Source organism: Capra hircus, chromosome 10 (assembly GCF_001704415.2).
Source record: "Capra hircus breed San Clemente chromosome 10, ASM170441v1, whole genome shotgun sequence".
Classification (NCBI taxonomy): domain Eukaryota; kingdom Metazoa; phylum Chordata; class Mammalia; order Artiodactyla; family Bovidae; genus Capra; species Capra hircus.
The window spans coordinates 47,290,122-47,312,924 of NC_030817.1; the positions used below are offsets into that span (position 1 = coordinate 47,290,122).

At 38.9% G+C, this 22,803-nt stretch overlaps 1 protein-coding gene across 1 annotated transcript in view; it reads left to right on the top strand.

Annotated features, from left to right (window-relative positions):
• Window positions 1–22,803, top strand: part of UNC13C (unc-13 homolog C) — a 678,662-nt gene that overhangs the window by 432,241 nt on the left and 223,618 nt on the right. The window contains exon 20 of the mRNA XM_005685753.3: window positions 7,227–7,360. Coding sequence (XP_005685810.2) covers window positions 7,227–7,360 — 134 coding nt within the window. The remainder of the gene's footprint in view (window positions 1–7,226; window positions 7,361–22,803) is intronic.

The window sequence follows — 22,803 nt, forward strand, 5'->3', positions numbered from 1 at the left end:
CTTGTGACAGTGTAAGTTTGAGGTGAATACAAAGCGTAAGGAAGCTGGGATCATTGACCGAGTCCTAACCATTCTGGGCTGACTGTTGCAGAGGTTGTGGTTTGACTTCCAGTCTGGTTGCTATGGAGATTGTGGGTCAGATTTCTATCATGTGTAGTCTTAAAGACCATATTCAGTCTTTAAGGCTGACAGTTTTGTTGTGAGGATTGACCATGGAATGAACTGGAAAGACACCTCTGTTGCTGCTTTTGGAGGTGGTATAAGTATTATTAGACAGTAAAGGAAAGTATGAGCTTCCCTGGTTGCTCAGTGGTAAAGAATCCACCTGCCAGTATAGGAGACTTGGGTTCGATCCCTGGGTTGGGAAGATCCCTTGGAGAAGGAAATGGCAACCCACTCCATTATTATTACCTGGGAAATCCCATGGACAGAGGACCCTGGCAGGCTATAGTCCATGGGGTCGCAAAGGAGTCAGACACGGCTTACTAAACAACAAAAAGGGGAGGGAATAGTATCTGGGGGAGAGAAGCAAGAAAGATGACTCCACTCATGTAAAAAGCATTCCACCTGCTTTCCCTGGGCTATGGGAACTGTACCTAGAGTAATCATGTCTCATACTGCCTGAGTGTAGGCCAGTATAAATGTTCTTCTTGCTGGGTGATAAACTGTCCACATTGCGTCACAGACATCTCAAAACCCCTGAACATCTGTAGCTTTATGTTCTGCTTCCAAAACCATTTAAAAAGTTCCAGTTTTTCTAACCTGTCATCTACTAGGGCTAACATGTCCTTATCCCCAAAACATGAGAAGATAAACAGCCAACTCAGAGTCAGGGGAAAGTGCAAGCTTATTGTATAAGAGCTATCTAGTTCATGTTTTAATACTATTAACAGTTTGCCAGCCTCTTGTTATATTTTAAAGCTTATTTCTTTTTTTATTATTTTTTATTATTTTTATTTTTTTTAATTTTTTTTATTTTTAAAATTTTTTATTTTTACTTTATTTTGCTTTATAATACCATATTGGTTTTTGCCATACATTGATATGAATCCACCACGGGTGTACATGCGATCCCAAACATGAACCCCGCTCCCACCTCCCTCCCCACAACATCCCTCTGGGTCATCCCCGTGCACCAGCCCCAAGCATGCTGTATCCTGCATCGGACATAGACTGGTGATTCGATTCTTACATGATAGTATATATTCAGGCTCACTACTGTTTCATTTTCTTTTGTGTCTTTTTATCCACTCTGTCCTGATTTTCCTAATTCCTATTGCCTGTAAGCCTTGTTGCCAAAACTTTCAAGACATCACTTAGCTGCCTTGAGCAAAAACCATCTTCATCTGTACACTACTGCAGTCAGCCACTGCATGCATGCAGATGTCACAACTTCATTATGTTACCTGAGGAATCTTTTCTTAGCTCTTCTCAACCTCCACTCTGGAGCCCTTTTGCTCGGTTGTGTCTGACTCTTTGCAACCCCATGAACTGCAACTGGAGCCCTTTACCTGATCTCTGTTCCTGCCTCCATGACCTGAACACCTGGACACAAACATCCTGCTCCCATAGTCTGCTGCCCTTCCTTTCTCGTCCCTCCTCTCTCTAGATCTACTCCTCCATCATCCCTCTCATTTCTCTTCTTCCTTCCTCTGGACCATAATACATATTTGTTTCAGAGCTCCAGCCATTCTTGTCAAACACTTAAATCCCTTTCTGACTGCATGGCCCTCCAGCAGTAAATCCAGCACTGTTTCCTTGATTTCTGAATCCAGTCCTGGAGGGAACTCATGATGGTCCTAGACGCTCAAGGACCCACCCTCACCAGCGCTCCCGAGCTCCCTGGCAGGTCCATTCTGAGTCCAACTCAAGGTCTGCTCTTGTTCCTTGAGAAAGCTGTTTCAAACATTTGCTCCTTACTTCTCTTATCTCAAGATAAAAATTCCTTGCTCTCCTTCCTCATCATCAATGAGATTTACCTGCAAGAATCTTTATCTCCTGACCATGCTCTTCATTTACATTTGAGGGTAATCCTCCCACGTTAACTCTGGATACCAGTTTCTCTCATTTCAGTAGGGACCTCACTCCCCTATCTGTGCTTCTCTTTCATAAAATGATATCCTTTTTTCAGACTTTCTCCCCAAGGTTTTGCCTCTGGCTGTGTGGTCTCCTCTCTTGCTCTGTTTGAGTAATCTTGTTTACTCCATAATTTTAGCTGCCACACACATCCTGGAAGTCCTCAAGCTGTGCCAGTAGTTCAGGGTGCTTCCTAAACTACCGATTGGTTTACCTGGTTACCTTCTGGATGGTTCCATTGACTTCTCCCTCTCTCTCTTTTTTTCTCACCATTTATATAATGAATTATATTTCTTTTATTTAACTATTTCATAAGTATTTTCATAAGCCTATCAATTTTATTTATTAGCTATTTCATAAGTGTAACTTTATTAAACTTCCTGCTACTGCCAAATCATTTTCTAAAAACACAATGGTAAGGATGCATTCCTGTGTTTAAAATCATATAATTAAATTTAGTCTAAATGCAAATTCCTTTGTATGAAAAAAAAGGTCCTTCAGTATTTGATACTTGCATCTCTCTAGCCTTTTGTTTCCCAAAGTATACTCAGAGGAACACTTTTTCTGTGGAAGGTTTTACAAGATTGAATGTGGGGAATAGGAGAGAGGTGAAGGGCTCTATCGAGTTCAAATGCATTTGAGAGAGTAATGGTCAGTTGATAACTTTCAGAGTATTGATTCTCAAACTGTCCCAGTTAATTCTCAACTGGTGCTGATTCTCAATAGCATCAGAATTTCTTGAGACTTCATTATATATGCAAAGTCTTAAGCGTCACCCTAGACCTGCTGAATCAGGAACTCTGGGTGTAGAGCCTACTAGTCTGTGTTTTAGCACACCTTCCCAGTAATGCTAAGAAACACTAAGGTTTGGAAACCACTGTCTTAGAGATGCGTATTAACATCTTACTACAAGAAGTCTGGAAATAATTTATTTGTTTAAGCAGACATTTCCTCAATTTGAGCATGGACCGTGTGTGTGTGTGTGTGTATACTTATAAGATACTCATTAACATCCTTAGAGAAACTTGTCAAAAACCTAAAGCCTTACATTACTAGTAATTCTCTATTTAGCTTTGTGTGCTTTTGTATTTAAATATCCTATCCTGGCATCATTTTACTAAAATCTTCCCCCAACCCTTGTCTGGCCAACTCCTTAGAAGAGGTGTTTCAAAATATGCTTATAGCACAAGTACATGGGATGGCACAGAAATACTTCATAGCAACCCTAGAAGTGTTGCTCCCTCCTACCACCGTGAAGATAGCATCTGTTATTTCAAATTTTTTTCATGTAATGGTTCTCTCTGTATATCGATCTCTTCTTAATGGAGTATCTTCATATTTTCTTCTTTGATATTGTGAAGTATAATGTACATCTTATCAGCTCGTCTGTACAAGCTTCTTGTATTGGAATATCCTTAATCAACATAACAACTAGAAGCTTTTCTCAGTTGATCCTACACTCTGGTAACTTTCTACTTTTAAAAAATTATCTCCCCATTATGCTCTCACAATCTTTCTTTCATGTATCTTTCCTCAATCATCTGTTAACAAGATAATTTTTAGTCACTATAAAACTAATGGCAAAGTTCAAATTGACATACTAAGTCATACTTTTATAAACCTATTATATTTTAGCTGTTTAGGTTAAATTATATATTAAACCTGTATACAATATAAATATGTATTTTAAGTATTTTTCTTATGAAAAATAGTAATTAATAGAGGTTTTGATAAATAATTAATAGACTTGTTACTAGCTTTCAGAATTTCCACTGCCATTATATTAATTTTTCTAACCATAATTTCAAATGCTGTAGTAAAATTCTCAAATAGTAATAAAGTGTTCCATGGTGGCTTAGTGGAAGAATCCACTGGCCAGTGCAAGAGATGTGGGTTTGATCCCTGGGTCAGGAAGATCCCCTGGAGGAGGAAATGGCAGCCTACTCCAGTATTCTTGCCTGGGAAATCACATGGGCAGTGGAGCCTGGCAGAACACAGTCCACGAGGTCACAAAGAGTTGGGCATGACTTAGCAACTAAACAACAACTTAGAACAACTGAATTCCTAAGCAGTCAAGTGAGTATTCTTATGTATTGGGTTGGTCAAAAGGTTCGTTTGCATTTTTCCACAAGACATAAGAATGTTTTGGCCAACCAAACACATGGTTGTACTCCATCCTTTTAAACATGCAATCTATTAAAATACACCAGTAAAATACATAAAGCGTGGTTTGTGATACCAGTATGTGATACATAAAAACTAATGACAGCATCGTTTGGTTTATTCTGATGCATCATATAGAATTTTATGCAAAATAATGTTAGCAGCTATAATCCTTTAGTGGTATTAAGAAACGAATGCAAACTAGTACAGCCACTATGGAGAACAGTGTGGAGAGTCCTTAAAAAATTTCAAATAGAACTGCCTTGTGATCCAGCAATCCCACTGCTGGGCATACACACCGAGGAAACCAGAATAGAGAGAGACATGTGTACCCCAATGTTCATCGCAGCACTGTTTATAATAGCCAGGACATGGAAACAACCTAGAGGTCCATCAGCAGATGAATGGATAGGAAACTGTGGTACATATACACAATGGAATATTACTCAGCCATTAAAAAGAATACATTTGAATCAGTTCTAATGAGATGGATGAAACTGGAGCCGATTATACAGAGTGAAGTAAGCCAGAAAGAAAAACACCAATTCAGTATACTAACACATATATATGGAATTTAGAAAGATGGCAATGATGACCCTGTATGCAAGACAGCAAAAGAGACACAGATGTATAGAATGGACTTTTGGACTCAGAGGGAGAGGGAGAGGGTGGGATGATTTGGGAGAATGGCATTGAAACATGTATACTATCATGTAAGAAACGAATCGCCAGTCTATGTCTGATGCAGGATACAGCATGCTTGGGGCTGGTGCACAGGGATGACCCAGAGAGATGTTATGGGGAGGGAGGTGGGAGGGGGGGTTCATGTTTGGGAACGCATGTACACCCGTGGTGGATTCATGTCAATGTATGGCAAAACCAATACAGTATTGTAAAGTACAATAAAGTAAAAAAAAAATTAAAAAAAAAAGAATGGAAATATATTTTGTGACAGTTAAGGGACTTTGGAATTAACATGTATTCAACTGCTTTGGTCTTTCCCCTTTCCCAGTTTGCTCTTTGCAAAATGATGATAAGGGACTCTGGTGGTAGACATGTCTTTCATAGTCATTTACTTTTATTTAATCACATTACTTGAAACAAGTTAGGCATATAGTTTGGCTGTATACACATCAAGATGATTAATGATAGTGTTCTCATATAGTTCACCATGGCCATCAGAACTAATTTTACTTACAATCTTTACAGCTCACCAGGTTCTCTGGATTTCTGACTACATCATAGAGAGGGAAGTCTATTGAGTTTAATGTAATGAATAAATAAGTACCTTACTGTGGCCATAATAAATTCCTGTTCATAAAAGACAAGCTTCCATGGACAATGTAACTTAATAATTGGAGAAATTAGACATTTGTTTGCCTGTATTTCTGCCTTTTTCTTCTTAAACGTCTTCTGATGTGCCTTGGTGTACCTGAGGAATTAAAAGAGGAAGGCTGCAGAGTTTCAGGTGGTTTTCAGGGGCCAGATGCATAAGGTTTATTAAGATCCTTTGAAGACTCCTTTTAGTTCATTCTGGCAGTTTGAAGTAATATATGCTACCCACTAGTCTTTTGACTAATCTCGGTCTTCAGCTTTTAATATGTTACATTTTGAGCTTAAAGGTAAATTAATAGCACTTGGAAGTACCCTTGGAAAATTTAAGTTCCTGAAGGTACATTATAGTCTTTGTATGAAGTCTAACAACACAGGGTTATATTTAACTTCAGCAAGAACAATAATAGTGTGATGACTCATCTAAATCTGGTTACATATGTTGGGCATCATTAAAAGATATGCATATAGTCATTCAGCAGAGGTTGGCTGATCTTTGGAAAAGACACAGTAGTTGAGTAAGACAAATGATTCTTGTTGTTTAGTTGCTAAGTCATGTCCGACTCTTTTGTGACCCAGGGACTGTAGCCTGCCAGGCTGCTCTGTCATGGGATTTTCCAGGTAAGAATCCTGGAATGGGTTGCCATTTCCTTCTCCAGGGGATCTTCCTAACCCAGGGATTAAATCCACATCTCCTGCATTACAAGTGAATACTTTACCACTGAGCCATCAGGGAAGCCAAATGATTGGACCAAATAAAATCTAATCCACCTTTTGTATGAGAGACCATGAATTTCCTGAGCTACCAGTTGGAGTTTTCAAATATCCTGGACCTACAAGCTTATAAATACTTCAGCAAAAATAGTCAAGAAAGCCATATGCTTCCCACTTATATACTTGAGTGAAAATTGTCTCCATCTTCATCTTTTTTTTCCTAATTTTAAAAAGGAAATGTAAAAGAAGTGCTGTAAGAAGAATACCCAATGAAACAAAACAACCAGAATAATTCACCTATATGTTCAAAAGAATTGCATGTGTTGAGTATGAAGTTGATATGTGAAACATTCAAGAGTATTATACTATTTTGATCTCACTGTAAATTTAGATCATTAAGGTGACACTCCTTCTAGAGGTTACAGTGGAGAAGTCATTCAGTGTGAGAAATTCAGAAGGATTCCAGTGTGACTTAAATATACCTATATGCACATAAAAAAAGACTTACAAAGTTAGAGTTAACGTAGATGTATTTGTAGTGGAATGAGAGGGTTCTAGTCCATTCATGTAACTTTATATATATCTGTAGAATTTAACAGTACTGACTTGGTAACCAGACAGCCTTTCTTGAGTTCTGCCCACAAAACCAGTGTGACTTTTGAAAAACTGCTTAGGCAGGACAAATTTTAAACACACACCATTGTACACACAAAATTCAAACTTTGGCCTTGGAAGAAGTCACATTAAAGGTATAAATTCTATAATAATAATTCTTGGGATGCCATTCAATGAAGGGAGAAAACCTGAATGTACTAACCTTGGCTCGCATGATCTGAGAGTTGTTCACAACTCTCTTCATCTGATCCTCCTGTTTGAAAGTGATTTCTAACTAAAGTCATGCCCTTTAACCTTTTATTTTGCATGTTGCCCGACCTGAGCAGAGTAAGAAACAGGACATTCCTCGGGAAGATCAGGGACCAACCACCAAGAATTTGGATTTTTGGCCCCAGCTTATTACACTGATGGTCACTATTATTGATGAGGATAAAACTGCCTATACTCCTGTCCTGAATCAGTAAGTACATTTTTTTGTTAATAAATGGATTTTATGCAGCTAAAGTTAAGGAAACATAAACTGTTTGAAGTACAGCTTATACTCTCATGACAATGACAGACTTAAGCTATAGAAGTATTTTCTGCTTTTCTCAATAAACATCAATTCAATGATAGTATAAATTTTTAGTTTCAGCCCCATAGAGTGTAATTATTTCAATATGGAAACAAATATTTCCCTCAAATTTATTTTTATTTGATGTAGAAAAATTTCCTCTTTCTACTGTCTTAGAAAAATGCCATCCCCCCAACTTAAAAGAATGTCAAAGAGCTCATATTAAATATATTCCATTGTGACTTTTTAACTATAAGGATTTGGCCCCAAAAGTATACTTTCAAAATAGTTGTGTATGCTAGATTTAACAAATTTAATGCAGCATTTAAGAGAACAAGCCCATTTTCTTAAATAACCTAAGTCTATGCTGTCATGCATAGAATTTATAAATTCTATGCAGATGAATTAAGGCAGGTAGGGTGATTGCAGCCATGAAATGAAGACGCTTACTCCTTGGAAGGAAAGTTATGACCAACCTAGACAGCATATTAAAAAGCAGAGACATTACTTTGTCAACAAAGGTCTGTCTAGTCAAGGCTATGATTTTTCTAGTAGTCATGTATGGATGTGAGAGTTGGACTATAAGGAAAGCTGAGTGCAGAAGAATTGATGTTTTTGAACTGTGGTGTTGGAGAAGACTCTTCAGGGTCCCTTGGACTGCAAGGAGATCCAACCAGTCCATCCTAAAGGAGATCAGTCCTGGATGTTCATTGGAAGGACTGATGTTGAAGCTGAAACTCCAATAATTTGGCCACCTGATGCAAAGAGCTGACTCATTTGAAAAGACCCTGATGCTGGGAAAGATTGAGGGAAGGAGAAGAAGGGGATGATAGAGGACGAGATGTTTGGATGGCATCACCGACTCAATGGACATGGGTGGACTCCAGGAGTTGGTGATGGACAGGGAGGCCTAGCGTGCTGCCGTTCATGGGGTCACAAAGAGTCGGACACGACTGAGCGACTGAACTGGAACTGGAAAGGTAGTAAAACAGATGAATTAAAATTCATGGCTGTTCTAGAAGAGTCTGAAATGAACAACTTACCCAGACTCTACTAGCTATGAGACCTTGGGCAAATTATCTAATTTCCTTGGGTCTAAAGTTTCCTCATATATAAAATAAGGGCATATTGTTACATATATCCAAGACCCAGTCCACGTTTAATGTTGCATCTTTAGGGTTTATTTCACACCCGCACACTGAGAGCTATACAACCAAAATAACAGCTGACTCTGCCAACCAGGCATTTGCAGTCTGCTTAATGAAGAGAGTATTTTGACTTATTGGTCATACCTGAAATACTGTAGGAATAGCAGAAATAGACAAACCATGAAGTACATTCAGGCTTAATATGGAAAACTGGTTTTATTATTTCTCATTTTCCATACTGGTCAAGACAAGGTCAAAAAGCTTGTGTGTAATCCAATTGAAATTCTAGTTATAGAATAAATACATGTAAATACTCTAATTTTTATCCTTTTATGTTTCATTACCACCAATATTCACCTGCCGCAAATTTCTCCTAAATGTGGAGAAACTGATTCTCTCTGTTGTGCAGTGATAACACCATCAGGTTTGCTGTTGCACTTTTGTTTTCCTTTTTTCCCTTATATCCACATTTTCTGCCTGATGCTAGAGTGTATCATGGTGAACATCTGTAGAGACTTTGCTCTTTTGTTTCTTCTGATAGCTCAGTACTAGATCTGCTCTCTTAACATATAAAATCCTTATTTCATCTTGGGTGGCTTTGAGCTGTTTTCTCTTATTCTTTGGACTTTTCTTGAAGGCAGAGTAGATTTCCTAAAGGTAAGGAGATTAATAACTTGTTTCAAGACTGTGCCCTTGAGCTGGGGTAGGCCACTTGATAAATGACCATGGAATGAAGACAAATATCTGCTGAGAAATGCTAATTAAAAGTTATTTGAAAGAATTTATTTTTAATCAAAAATGTTTTTACATTTACCAAATATCATACATTAGAATATGGTATTAAAAGATACATTATAAAATCATGCAATCAAAGTTTCCCAGAGTCATCTTTAATCATATACCATTAAAAATATACAGAGATTTTTGGTTCCTTTTTTGTTACAGTATTAAAGGAAGTAGAGGGAATATATTTACTTATGCCAAAAATAAATTTTAAATTATGGGCTAAATTGAGTCTTCTAAGTATAAAAATGTCTTTGCTTTGCTTTTTATTTATAGTGTCAGAGTTTAGAGTCACTTTTTTTTTCTGTGAAAACCTAGCTCGAATAAACCTGAATATCATCCCTCTCTTAGGAATCTGTACTTTATGATTATATTTACTCAGATTTTGATAATTTTGATAAGATTTTTTGCTTACTAAGATTCCTTAAGGAGTCAAAATTCCAAATCATTCCAAAATTCCTGAAGGCATTTGTTTCTCATACCACTGAGTCTATGTTTTACGTGAACTCACTTGGATAGCAAGGTGTGACCTTAGTGGCCGATGTTTGTTGTTGTTGTTATGTAGTCACTCAGTCATGTCCGACTCTTTGCAACCCCATGAACTGCGGCACGCCAGGGTTCCCTGTCCTTCTCTGTCTCCTGGAATCTGCTCAAACTCATGTCCATTGAGTCGGCCAATGTTTGCAGTTGTCTAATTTGATGAGATTTCCATTGATGCGTGTTTCTTTATTTGCATGTGTATCTTCACATTTGTTGTTGTTCAGTCTCCCAGGCATGTCTGACTCTTTGCAACCCCATAGACTGCAGCATGCCAGGCCTCTCTGTCCCTTACCATTCCCCGAAGTTTGCCCAAGTTCATTTCCATTGCATCAGTGATGTCATCCAGCTATCTCATTCTCTGATGCCCTCTTCACCTTCTGCCCTTGATCTTTCTCAGCATGAGGGACTTTTCAGTGAGTCATCTGTTCACATCAGATGACCAGAATCTGGGTTTCAGCTTCAGTACCAGTCCTTCCAACAAGTATTCAGATTTCCCTTAAGATGGACTGGTTTGATCGCCTTGCTGTCCAGCTGACTTTCAGGAGTCTTCTCCAGCACCATAGTTCAAAGGCATCAGTTCCTTGGCGTTTCACCTTCTTTAAAGTCCAGCTCTCACAACCGTGTGTGACCACTGGGAAGACCATAGCCTTGATTATATGGATCTTTGTCAGCAGAGTAATGTCTCTGCTTTTCAATACACTGTCATACATAGCTTTCCTGCCAAGAAGCAAGCGTCTTCTGATTTCATGGCTGCAGTTACCATCTGCAGTGACTTTAGAGCCCAAGAAGAGGAAATCTGTCACTACTTCCACCCCTCTATTTTCCCTAAGATAATGGGGCCAGATGCTATGGTCTTATTTTTTTTTAAATATTTAGCTTTAAGCTGACTCTTTCACTCTCCTCCTTCACCCTCATCAAGAAACTCTTTAGTTTCTCTTCACTTTCTGCCATTAGAGTGGTATCAGCATCATATCTGAGGTTATTGATGTTTCTCCTGCCTATCTTGATTCCAGCTTGTAACTCATCCAACCAAACATTTCTCATGATGTGCTCAGCTTATAAATTAAACAAACAGGGTGACAACAAACAACCCTGTCTTACTTCTTTCTCAGTCTTGAACCAATCAGTTGTTCCATGCAGGTTTCTGACTGCCACTTCTTGGCCTGCATACAGGGTTTTCAGGAGACAGGCAAGATGTTCTGGTATCCCCATCTCTTTAGGAGCTTTCCACAGTTTATTATGATCCATGCAGTCAAAGGCTTTGCTACGTAGTCAATGAAACAGAGATAGATGTTTTTCTGGAATTCCCCAGCTTTCTCTGTGATCCAGCGAATGTTGACAATTTGATCTTTGGTTCCTCTTCCTTTTCTAAATCCAGGTTGGGCATCTGGAAGCTCTTGGTTAGCATAACGCTGAAGCTTAGCATTCATGATTTTAAGTACGACCTTACTAACATGGGGATGAGGTCAATCATTCGATGGATAGCACATTCTTTAGTAACTACCCTTCTTGGGAACTGGGATGAGGATTGACCTTTTCCAGTCCTGTGGCCACTGCTAGGTCTTCCAGATTTGCTGACATATTTAATGTAACACCTTGATGGCATCATCCTTTATGGTTTTGAATAGCTCTACTGGAATTCTGTAATATCCATGAGCTTTATTAACAGCAGTGCTTCCTAAGGCCCACCTGACTTTGTTCTCCAGAATGTCTGGCTCTGGGTGGCTGACCACACCATCGTAGCAATCTGGTTCTTTGGATCTTTTTTGCACAGTTTTTATGTGCATTTCCATCTCTTCTTGATCTCTTCAGCATCTACTAGGTCTCTACCGTTTTTGTCCTTTATTTTGCCCATCTTTGGGCAAAACGTTCTCTTGATGTCTCCAACTTTCCTGAAGAGGTCTGTAGTCTTTCCCCTTCTGTGGTTTTCTTCTGTTTTATACACTGTTCATTTTAGAAGCCTTCTTGTGTCTCCATGCTGTTCTTTGGAAACGTGCATTTAGTTGGATATACCTTTCCCTTTCTCCCTTGCTTTTCGCTTCTCTTCTTTCTTTTGCATTTGTAAGGCCTCCTCAGATAACCACTTTGCCTTCTTGCTTTTCTTTTTCTTTGGGATGGTTTTGTTCACTGCCTCTTGTATAACATTACAGACCTCTGTCCATAGTTCTTCAGGTACTCTGTCTACCAGATCTAATCCCTTGAATTTATTCATTACCTCCACTGCATATTCATAGGGAATTTGATTCAAGTTGTACCTGGCTGGCCTCATGGTTTTCCCTGCTTTCTTTAGTTTAAACTGAATGTTCCTATGAGAAGCTGATGATCTGAGCCACAGTCAGCTCCAGGTATTGTTTTCGCTGACTGTATACAGCTTGTCCATCTTTGACTACAAAGAATGTAATCAGTGTGATTTGGGTATTGATTATTTGGTGATGTCCATGTGTAAAGTCATCTCTCGTGTTGTTGAAAAAGGGGATTTGCTATGACCAGTGCATTCTCATGGCAGAATTCAGCTAACCTTTGCTGTGCTTCATTTTGCTCCCAAAGGCCAAACTTGCCTGTTATTCCAGATATCTCTTGACTTCCTAATTTGCATTCCAATCCCAGTGATGAATAGACCATCTTTTTTTTTTTTTTTTTGGTGTTAATTCTAGGAGATTTTCTAGGTCTTCATAGAACTGATCAACTTCAGCTTCTTAGGCATCGGTGGTAGGGGCATGGACTTAGATTATTGTGACGTTGAATGGCTTCACATAAATCTTCACATTTAGGCATCATTAGTTATCTTATTGGTTAGAAAAGCACAGTGTTTCACAAGGTAGAAAGTCCAGATGACTGACATTAGGATCAACTAGGCTGCTAGATGTGTATGCAAATTCTGAGCCCCATCCCAAATCTACGGAGTTAAAATGTGAATTTGGCCCAGAGGTCTGCATTATTAATAAAATACTCCTTGTGTCTTCTATATACATCAAAGTATAAAAGCACAGGCCAGTTTATGAAGAAAACATGTCTGGTTTAAACGAGTTTTGTTTTTATTTTGAAGGTTATAGCAAGAGAATGAATGATTTAAAAATACAGGCCTTATTTTTATATTTTTCAATATAATTTAGGGGTATGGCTATAATTCATTTAATGAAGTACTCAGGGTTATTATGAATAAAAACATTGCAGGCTTTTGCTTATTCTAATTTGATACTAATTTATAGTTGTATAATGTAAACATACAGGGAGAGATTTGTTTACTTTGTATGCTAGTATATATTCAGGCATATATATTAGTTGATTGAGTGAATAAATTAAAGGAAATCTCTATGTGTACTTGGCACAGTGTCTGTTCTCTTCATTCCTACTCTACTGATTAAGGTACTATTTTTTGAGGAATATGTATTCACCTTTTCAAAATTATTTTTGATGAAGTAGTTTTCCAGATGCCTATAGAAATCTCACTATCCCATTGAAACTGAAAACTATTAGGCAGAGTATTTTTAGAACTTCATGTATGGATCTCTCCCTTTTAAACAGATGTATTGAGGTATCACTTCAGTCGCTCAGTCATGTCTGACTCTTTGCAACCCCATGGACTGCAGCATGCCAGGCTTCCCTGTCCATCACAAACTCCCAAAGCTTACTCAAACTCAAGTCCATAGAGTTGGTGATGCCATCCAACCATCTCATCCTCTGTCATCTTCTCTCCTCCTACCTTCAACCTTTCTTAGCATGAGGGTCTTTTCAAATGAGTCAGTTCTTTGCATCAGGTAACCAAAGTACTGGAGTTTCAACTTCAGCATCAGTCCTTCCAATGAATATTCAGGACGGATTTCCTTTAAGATGCACTGGTTGGATCTCCTTGCAGTCCGAGGGACTTTCAAGAGTCTTCTCCAACACCACAGTTCAAAAGCATCAGTTCTTCAGTGCCCAGCTTTCTTTATAGTCCAAGTCTCACATCCATACATGACTACTGGAAAAACCATATCTTTGACTAGACAGACCTTTGTTGGCAAAGTAATGTCTCTGCTTTTTAATATGCTGTCTAGGTTGGTCATAACTTTCCTTCCAAAGAGCAAGCGTCTTTTAATTTCATGGTTGCAGTCACCATCTGCAGTGATTTTGGAGCTCAAAAAAATTAAGTCTCTCACTGTTTCCTTTGTTTCCCCATTATTTGCTATGAAGTGATGGGACTGGCTGCCATGATCTTAGTTTTCTGAATGTTGAGTTTTAAGGCAACTTTTCACTCTCCTATTTCACTTTCATTAAGAGGCTCTTTAGTTCTTCTTTGCTTTCTTCCATAAGGGTGGTGTCATCTACATGTCTGAGGTTATTGATATTTTTCCTGGCAAGCTTCATCCAGCCCAGCATTTTTCATGATGTATTCTTCATATAAGTTAAATAAGCAGGGTGACAATATATAGCTTTGATGTACTCCTTTCCCAATTTGGAACCAGTCTGTTGTTCCATATCCAGCTCTAACTGTTGCTTCTTGACCTGCATACAGATTTCTCAGGAGGCAGGTCAGGTGATCTGGTATTCCCATCTCTTTAAGTATTTTCCACAGTTTATTGTGATCCACACAGTCAAAGGCTTTGGCATAGTCAGTAAGCAGAAGTAGATGTTTTTCTGGAACTCTCTTGCTTTTTCAATAATCCAACGGATGTTGGCAATTTGATCTCAGGTTCCTCTACCTTTTCTAAATGCAGCTTGAACATCTGGAATTTCACCGTTCACATATTGTTGAAGCCTGGCTTGGAGAATCTTGAGCATTACTTTGCTAGTGTGAGAGATGAGTGCAATTTTGCTGTAGTTTGATGATTCTTTGGCGTTGCCTTTCTTTAGGATTGGTATGAAAACAGACCTTTTCCAGTCCTGTGGCCACTGCTGAGTTTACCAAATTTGCTGGCATATTGAGTGCAGCACTTTCACAGCATCATCTTTTAGGATTTGAAATAGCTCAACTGGGATTCCATCACCTCCACTAGCTTTGTTCATAGTTCAGTATTCTTGCTTTGTGAATCCCATAAACAGTATGAACAGTGTTGAGGTATAACTGAGTACAATAATACTTTACATACACAATTTGTTTAGTTTTGAAACATGAACCATCACCACAATCAATAAAGATATTCATAATTTCTATGTGTCTTTTGTAACCTATCCCAGGCAACCAGTGGTCTGCCTAAGACTACTAATTAGTTTGATAATTGTGTCCTTTTGTGAAAGGAATAATATATTATGTACATCCCTTTGTTTAGTTGCTTTCACTAGTTACTATTTTGAGATCCATCCGGGTGTTTGTGGGTATCGGTACTTCATCTCTTCTTATTTCTAAGTGATATTCCACTGTATAGATACAACACAAAATGTTTATCCATTCATCTGTTATGATTAGGCTTAAGGTCAAGGTGAACATTTGGATTTTTAGGTTTCTGTGAATATTTGTTGATAAAATTTTATGTAGAATTTTTATTTTCCTTGGATCATGTAATATGTACATAATTAATATTTCTTAAAATTGCCAAATACTTTCCAAAGTGTTTATACATTGCCAACATTTAGTGCAATTGGACATTTTGCTTTTAGCTATTCAACTAGGTGTATAGTGATATTTTCTTATGGTTTTATTTACCACTTTCCTAAGAACTGATATTGACCATCTTACATGTGTTTATTTGTGATCCATATATCTTTGGTGAAGTGTGTGTTCAAATCCTTTTGCCATTTCCAAATTGGAATGTTTATCTTCTTATTAAAGAATTGTAATTGTTGTGACTGTGAAGAAAGCTGAGCACCAAAGTAGTGATGCTTTTGAACTGTGGTGTTGGAGAAGACTCTTGCGAGTCCCTTGGACTGCAAAGAAGTCCAACCAGTCCATCCTAAAGGAGACCAGTCCTGGGATTTCTTTGGAAGGACTGATGCTGAGGCTGAAACTCCAACACTTTGGCCACCCCATGCGAAGAGTTGACTCATTGGAAAAGACCCTGATGCTGGGAGGGATTGGGGGCAGGAGGAGAGGACGACAGAGGATGAGATGGCTGGACGGCATCACCGACTTGATGCACATGAGTTTGGGTGAACTCCGGGAGTTGGTGATGGACAGGGAGGCCTGGCGTGCTGTGATTCATGGGGTCGCAAAGAGTCGGACATGACTGAGTGGCTGAACTGAACTGAACTGAATGGTTAAGGTCTACTGTCAGATATGAATGTTGCAGTATTTTCTGCTATTTTGTGACTTTCTTTTCCATCTTTTACATTTCTTTAGCAATCTTAAAAAAATTGATGGAGCAGTTCAATTTATCATTTTTACAATTTGTTTTTTTGTGTGTGTTTAAGAAATCTTTGCATCCACCACATTCAAGTTGCAACACCACAGTTTTCTTCTAGATGTCTGGTGTGATACAAACTTGTAAGATTTTCTGGTGGTTTGTTTTTCATATTTTTATCTATCTTTCCAACTCTATTTGTTGGAAAAATTATTCTATACACAGTTGCTTTTGCAGCTTTGTAAAAAAATCTGTTAATTAAATGTGTGAATTTAATTCTGGACTCTGTGTTCTGTTGACCCATATATCTATCAGTCTAGTAATGATGAACTTCCTCTCCTTTTGTCTGGAAAACTTTTTGTCTCTCCTTCAATTCTGAAGGACAGCTTTGCTGAATGGAGTATTATTGGTTGGCAGGTTTTCTCTTTCAGCATTTTGAAAAATCATTACAGTCCCTCCTGGCTTGCAAAGTTCATGCTGAAAAATTCACTGATAGTCTTAATAGGATCCCCTTCTAAGTAACAAATTGATTTTAAGATTCTTTCTTTGTCTGTTATATTTTCTTTGCTAAAATTCTCAGTTTGTTTATGCCTTGCTCTCTGACCTCAGTGACCATCTTTATGACCATTATTTTGAACTCTCTGTTGGGTAAATCACATTCTCTATCTTACTAAGATCACCTTCTAATGATTTATCTTGTTGCTCTGTTTGAGACATATTTCCTTGTTGTTACTTTTTTTTTCATTTTCCTTCAATCTTTGTGTTGGTTTCTGCACATTACATGTGCAGTCTTGGCATTGTCTCATCATCAGTCCAGATAAAGCTCCTGGTTGTCTCTCAAACCTTTATGGTTGTTCCCCATAGTTGAGGGTGTGCCAAGATCAGTCAGTGTTCCAAGGAAGAGAATATCAGTCAGCACATAGATGCAGGCTAACCAGAAACTGTACCCTCATGGAAGAGCTGGGAAGAGATATAGTTAAGTTCCTTCCAAGGAGAAATTTGAAAATGGGTATTTTTACCTGCTTCCTCTACAGGAAGCCCAGGCAGATTATCATGAGAGTGGGGGAGGAACGAAAGGGTGCTCCTGCACCTAGGGAAAAGCTGCTTCTTTGTTTGCTGTCCTCCTGTGGAGCATGTGAATGCAGCCCCGTTAGCTTTCAGAGCTAAGTGATTTGGGAATTCCATCCCTGGTATGGCAGCCATTAAAAACTGAGTCACTAAATACGTGGACAAACTGCTTTCAAGGAGGTACTAGCAATTTGGTTTTATTGTTGGATCAAGCCAGAGAGGGAATGCAGGAGAAGTGCCTACCAGCTCCCCTGGACTCTAGGGAGATCTCAGTCAGCCTCTAGAGGCATGTTAAATAAGAAGCCAGACCTTCAGTCCTCAGCTTGTAAAGTATGCAGTCAAATCCATCAAGGGAAGTCTGGACAGTGGAAAATTTTGCCTGCTGAGCCTTGAGAGGTAGCCACAGGAAGTGAAGTACACCCATTGCCAAGTACTTCTTTGTTTGCCATAGTCCTTGAGTCACTGGATGTCTCTCAGTGGGATTTTCTGACTATGTAGTTGTACAGTCCGTGCGTCTGTGGGTACAGGGAAGTTCAGGAGTTCCTTTGTTGTCATCCTGGTCCCTCCTAAAACTACTTGTGCTTGACAGTGTTTTTGATATTTGTGTCTTTCAAGGAATTTTTCCATTCAGTATAAGTGGCCAAATTTGATGTTTTATAATTGTTCACGACATTTCCCTATTATGTTTTTTTCTTTTAAAAAATCTTAATACATTTCAGTTCAGTTCAGTAGCTCAGTCGTGTCCAACTCTTTGTGATCCCATGGACTGCAGCAGGCCAGGCCTCCCTGTCCGTCACCAACTCCCGGAGTTTGCTCAAACTCATATCCATTGAGTCAGTGATGCCATCCAACCATCTCATCCTCTGTCATCCCCTTCTCCTCCTGCCTGCAGTCTTTCCTAGCATCAGAGTCTTTTCCAATGAGTCAGTTCTTTACATCAGGTGGCCAAAGTATTGGAGCTTCAGCTTCAGCATCAGTCCTTCCAATGAATATTCAGGACTGGTTTGATCTCCTTGCAGTCCAAGGAACTCTCAAGAGACTTCTCCAACACTACAGTTCAAAAGCATCAATTCTTCAGTGCTGAGCTTTTCTTGGCAAAGATAGGGTTAACACTGGAGAGAATGGATAGCTGGAAAATCCAAAAAGTATTAAAAGTACAAAAAAAGAAAGAAAATAAATCATTTTAAAAGTTTTTATGAATGTTAATTACAGCCTTCTTGAAATCTAAAATAGTTATTTCTCTGAAAATTTCCAAAATAATATGTTATTTGGACAGAATAAGAAGTTTTTTTTTTTTTTTTTTTTTCCCCACCTAGGAGCATAAGAGTACTGTTATAAGATTGCTATCTAAGACTTGTACTAATTCAATCACTTTTGATGTCAACTTTCTGTCTCATTGGAAAAGACTCTGATGCTGGGAGGAATTGGGGGCAGGAGGAGAAGGGGACGACAGAGGATGAAATGGCTGGATGGCATCACTGACTCGATGGACGTGAATCTGAGTGAACTCCGGGAGTTGTTGATGGACAGGGAGGCCTGGCATGCTGTGATTCATGGGGTCGCAAAGAGTCGAACACGACTGAGCGACTGAACTAACTTCTGTCTCCCTGACTACATATCATATAGAAAAGAAAAGGTTCCTCTTGGATTTTCATTTTATTATGCTCACCAGATGATTTATGCACAACTAGATATCTGTGTTATGAATATTATCATTGGCATTTAGGGAACTATGGGAAATTAATTATAGCCAGGCATTGTTCAAAGCATTTAATGTCTAATTGAATCCTAAATGTAATTGCAGTAGAATCAGTGCTGTTAAAATCCCCAAATTGCATATGACAGAAGGGGTAAGTAAATTTCCCAAGATCACACATTTAGTAAGTGGCAGAATCAGAATCTAAGCAACCCTCCACATTAACAAAATGATTAATTGTAGGGAAATTAATAAGTTAGGGCAGGGCATTAATCCTTCAGCTCAGTGCAAACACTTCTGATGTCTCAAAGATTAATCTGGATCTGGTCATGAGAAACCTGAAACAATAATTACAATTGCAAAAGGTGTAAGATATGCCATATGATGGCACCACTTGTAGTTGTGTATTAGCCAGTAGACAAAATGCATGTAGTTTTAATTTTCTGTAGGAAAAATGTAAATTTGAAGTGTGTACCCACTGGGGCCCTCAGGAAAAACCAAGAAAGATTTTTTTTCCCTAAAATTCTCTGCATTAAAAAATTTTGCTTCCCCAACATTTGGGATACACAAAAGTGATCAATTTTCTCTTGTGGATTAGGTGCAAAAAATGTCAGAACCGAGGTCCACATTTAATAACTCTATTGAATCTAACTTCATACATTTCTATGCCTTTTTATTTTTTTCTTTTTTATTTTTATTTCCTCATTTTCCTTTTTCTTTTAAAAAAAAAAAAAGACAACATATAATTTTTTTTTTCCTCTGGAGGCCCTCTATGTCCTGCTGCTGGATTCTGAACTGGTTGCTCTGTAGGTCTACTGAAGCACTGTTATTTGGAGATAGTGATTGCTACCATTGGTAGAAGGTTTCATTCATTTAACTTAATGTCAGTTACTGGGCAATATGCTACAAACTGGAAACCTAGCAATACACGAGACAAAAAAGTTATTTAATACTTTTTGCAGGGAGTGGAGAGGAGTTAGATAACAAGGCATATAAACGAACAGATAATACAGTGTTTCTGGTGTTGATAAGAAGGTAAAGCAAGATAAATAGAAAAATAGTGACTTGGCAGAAGTGAGGGTTGTTGCTAATATGTCAATTTCAAAGGCTAAGAAAATACTCTTGGAGAAAGTGACATTTGAATTGAAGCCTGAATGACTAAAGAAAGGCAGACAGAAACAGAGCTCTGTAACTGTAACCAGGAGAATCAGTAACAAGTACAAAGTTTCAGGGCTGAAGCCTGGCATGTTGGAGTAGCAGCAAGAAAGGCCATATGACTAGGGGTTAATCAATGGGAGAAGCCATAGGAAAAGTTGATGTCATAAAAGCTGCACTTTTATTTATTGGATGGTGCTGCAGATTCCCATAGTTGACAAGGCAAGCAGACTGCAACGCTGCTTTCATGTTGTTATTTCAGTTGCTGTTACCTGATACGTGGGCTTCCCAGGTGGAGATACTGGTAAAGAACTTGACTGCCAATGCAAGATACATAAGACATGGGTTCTGTCCCTAGGTCAGGAGGATCCCCTGAAGGAGGGCACTGCAACCCATTCCAGTTTTCTTGCCTGGAGAATCCCATGGACAGAGTAGCCTGGTGGGCTACAGTCCATAGAGTTGCAAAGAGTAGGACACGACTTATGCAACTTAGCAGGCAGGCAGGCAGGCAGGCACCTGATATGCGGTCAGTATTTACTCAGGTTAGAGAGAATGAGAAGTAGTAATTTGGTTAATCAGGATTTTTTTTCTAATTATTATCTTTTCTTTAGCAAAGTTAGTTTTACAAAACCTTAATGAACTTCCTGCTATCCAGCTCTGAGTTCCTCCCATACTTTCCTTTCAGTTCAGTTCAGTCGCTCAGTCGTGTCCGACTCTTTGTGACCCCATGAATCACAGCACGCCAGGCCTCCATGTCCATCACCATCTCCCAGAGTTCACTCAGACTCACGTCCATTGAGTCCATGATGCCATCCAGCCATCTCATCCTTGGTTGTCCCCTTCTCCTCCTGCCCAAATCCCACCCAGCATCAGAATCTTTTCCAATGAGTCAACTCTTCACATGAGGTGGCCAAAGTACTGGGAGCTTCAGCTTTAGCATCATTCCTTCCAAGGAAATCCCAGGGTTGATCTCCTTCAGAATGGACTGGTTGGATCTCCTTGCAGTCCAAGGGACTCTCAAGAGGCTTCTCCAACACCACAGTTCCAAAGCATCAATTCTTCGGCACTCAGCCTTCTTCACAGTCCAACTCTCACATCCATACATGACCACAGGAAAAACCATAGCCTTGACTAGACAGACCTTAGTTGGCAAAGCAGTGTGTCTGCTTTTGAATATATTATCTAGGTTGGTCGTAACTTTTCTTCCAAGGAGTAAGCGTCTTCTAATTTCATGGATGCAGTCACCATCTGCAGTGATTTTGGAGCCCCCCAAAATAAAGTCTGACACTGTTTCCACTGTTTCCCCATCTATTTCCCATGAAGTGATGGGACCAGACGCCATGATCTTAGACTTAACTGAAGCATTACCTCTTCCGGCAAGTCTTCCCTAATTTCGTCCAGGATGTATAAGTACCACATTATGGTTCTTCTATGAGTTTGCACCCTGTCATTCCATTTATAACTTGGTATTATGAGTATATGTATGTAACTCTGTTTTCTCCAGTATTCTAAAAGGTTTTTGAAGGAAAAGACCATTTCTTGTCATCCTTTTATCTTCACAACCTTAGCATAGTGTGAGATGAAGAGATGATGTTCAACTTGTTAACAAATGGAGGTCCCACTGCACCCTGCTTACAAAATCAATTACATACTCACAAATGTTGGTAGCAAAGGAAAGGCACCTTTAATTAGAATGCCAATAGTCTGGGCAGATGATGGACTCAACAGCCCCCCAAAACCAATTCTGAAGATTCTGCTTGGCCGTGACATTTTAAAGAGAAAGAGTAAAGTAATCTTAGTTAATCACTGAGATAGGGATTCAGAGTGGTCACCATGCCCACTGCCCCCACCCGCCTAGTGTGCAGACTCATTGACTTCTTGTAATCTTCCTCTAGTTGTAATCTTGTTCACACAGTTTGTTTGGAAGATTATAAGCTTCCAAAGTGAAGGGGAAGCTAGGTAAGAGATTTGGTCCTCTGTTATTTGTTGGTATTTATTCTTCATTTCTTTTTCTTTGATCTACAGAAAGAACTGACAAGTTAGACAAGGTATTGTGTGATTAAAAGATTTAAGAGGTGTGCTTGAGCCAGAGATAAGCAGAGCATGGGGGTGCCTGGTTTAAAAGTTAATTCTTAAAGTGACAAGAAAAGGGGCTTCCTGCTAAGATGAGTTTCCTATAAAGAGCTGCTTACAAATCCCCACTTGTCAGAACAGGATTCTAATTCTATGACATTAGGGGCAAAGGTCTATCTTCTATAATTTCTTCATGGTAATATAGGGTGCTGTATTCTCAGAGTGGAAGGTGTCAATGTGAGTCTGTAGCATTTCTGACAATTTTAGTTGTCTGCTTATATATATATATATATATATATATATATAGGCTGAAAGTGAAAGTGAAGTTGCTCAGTCATGTCCGACTCTTTGCTACCGTGGGCTGTAGCCTATCAGGGTCCTCCATCCATGGGATTTTCCAGGCAAGAATACTGGAGTGGGTTGCCATTTCCTTCTCCACTATATAGGCAGAGAAACCTACAATTATTCTGATGCCTACAGAGATGTAGATTATCATGAGCAATAAAGTTAATCACATTCTCTTGAGGCCTGTTCTTGAAGTTGTTCTAGCCATAGATTCAGTACTGCTCAAGTAGGAGCATCTAACATTATGGCTACAGACTGGTCATCATGCAGTTAGCTTTTTTCTCC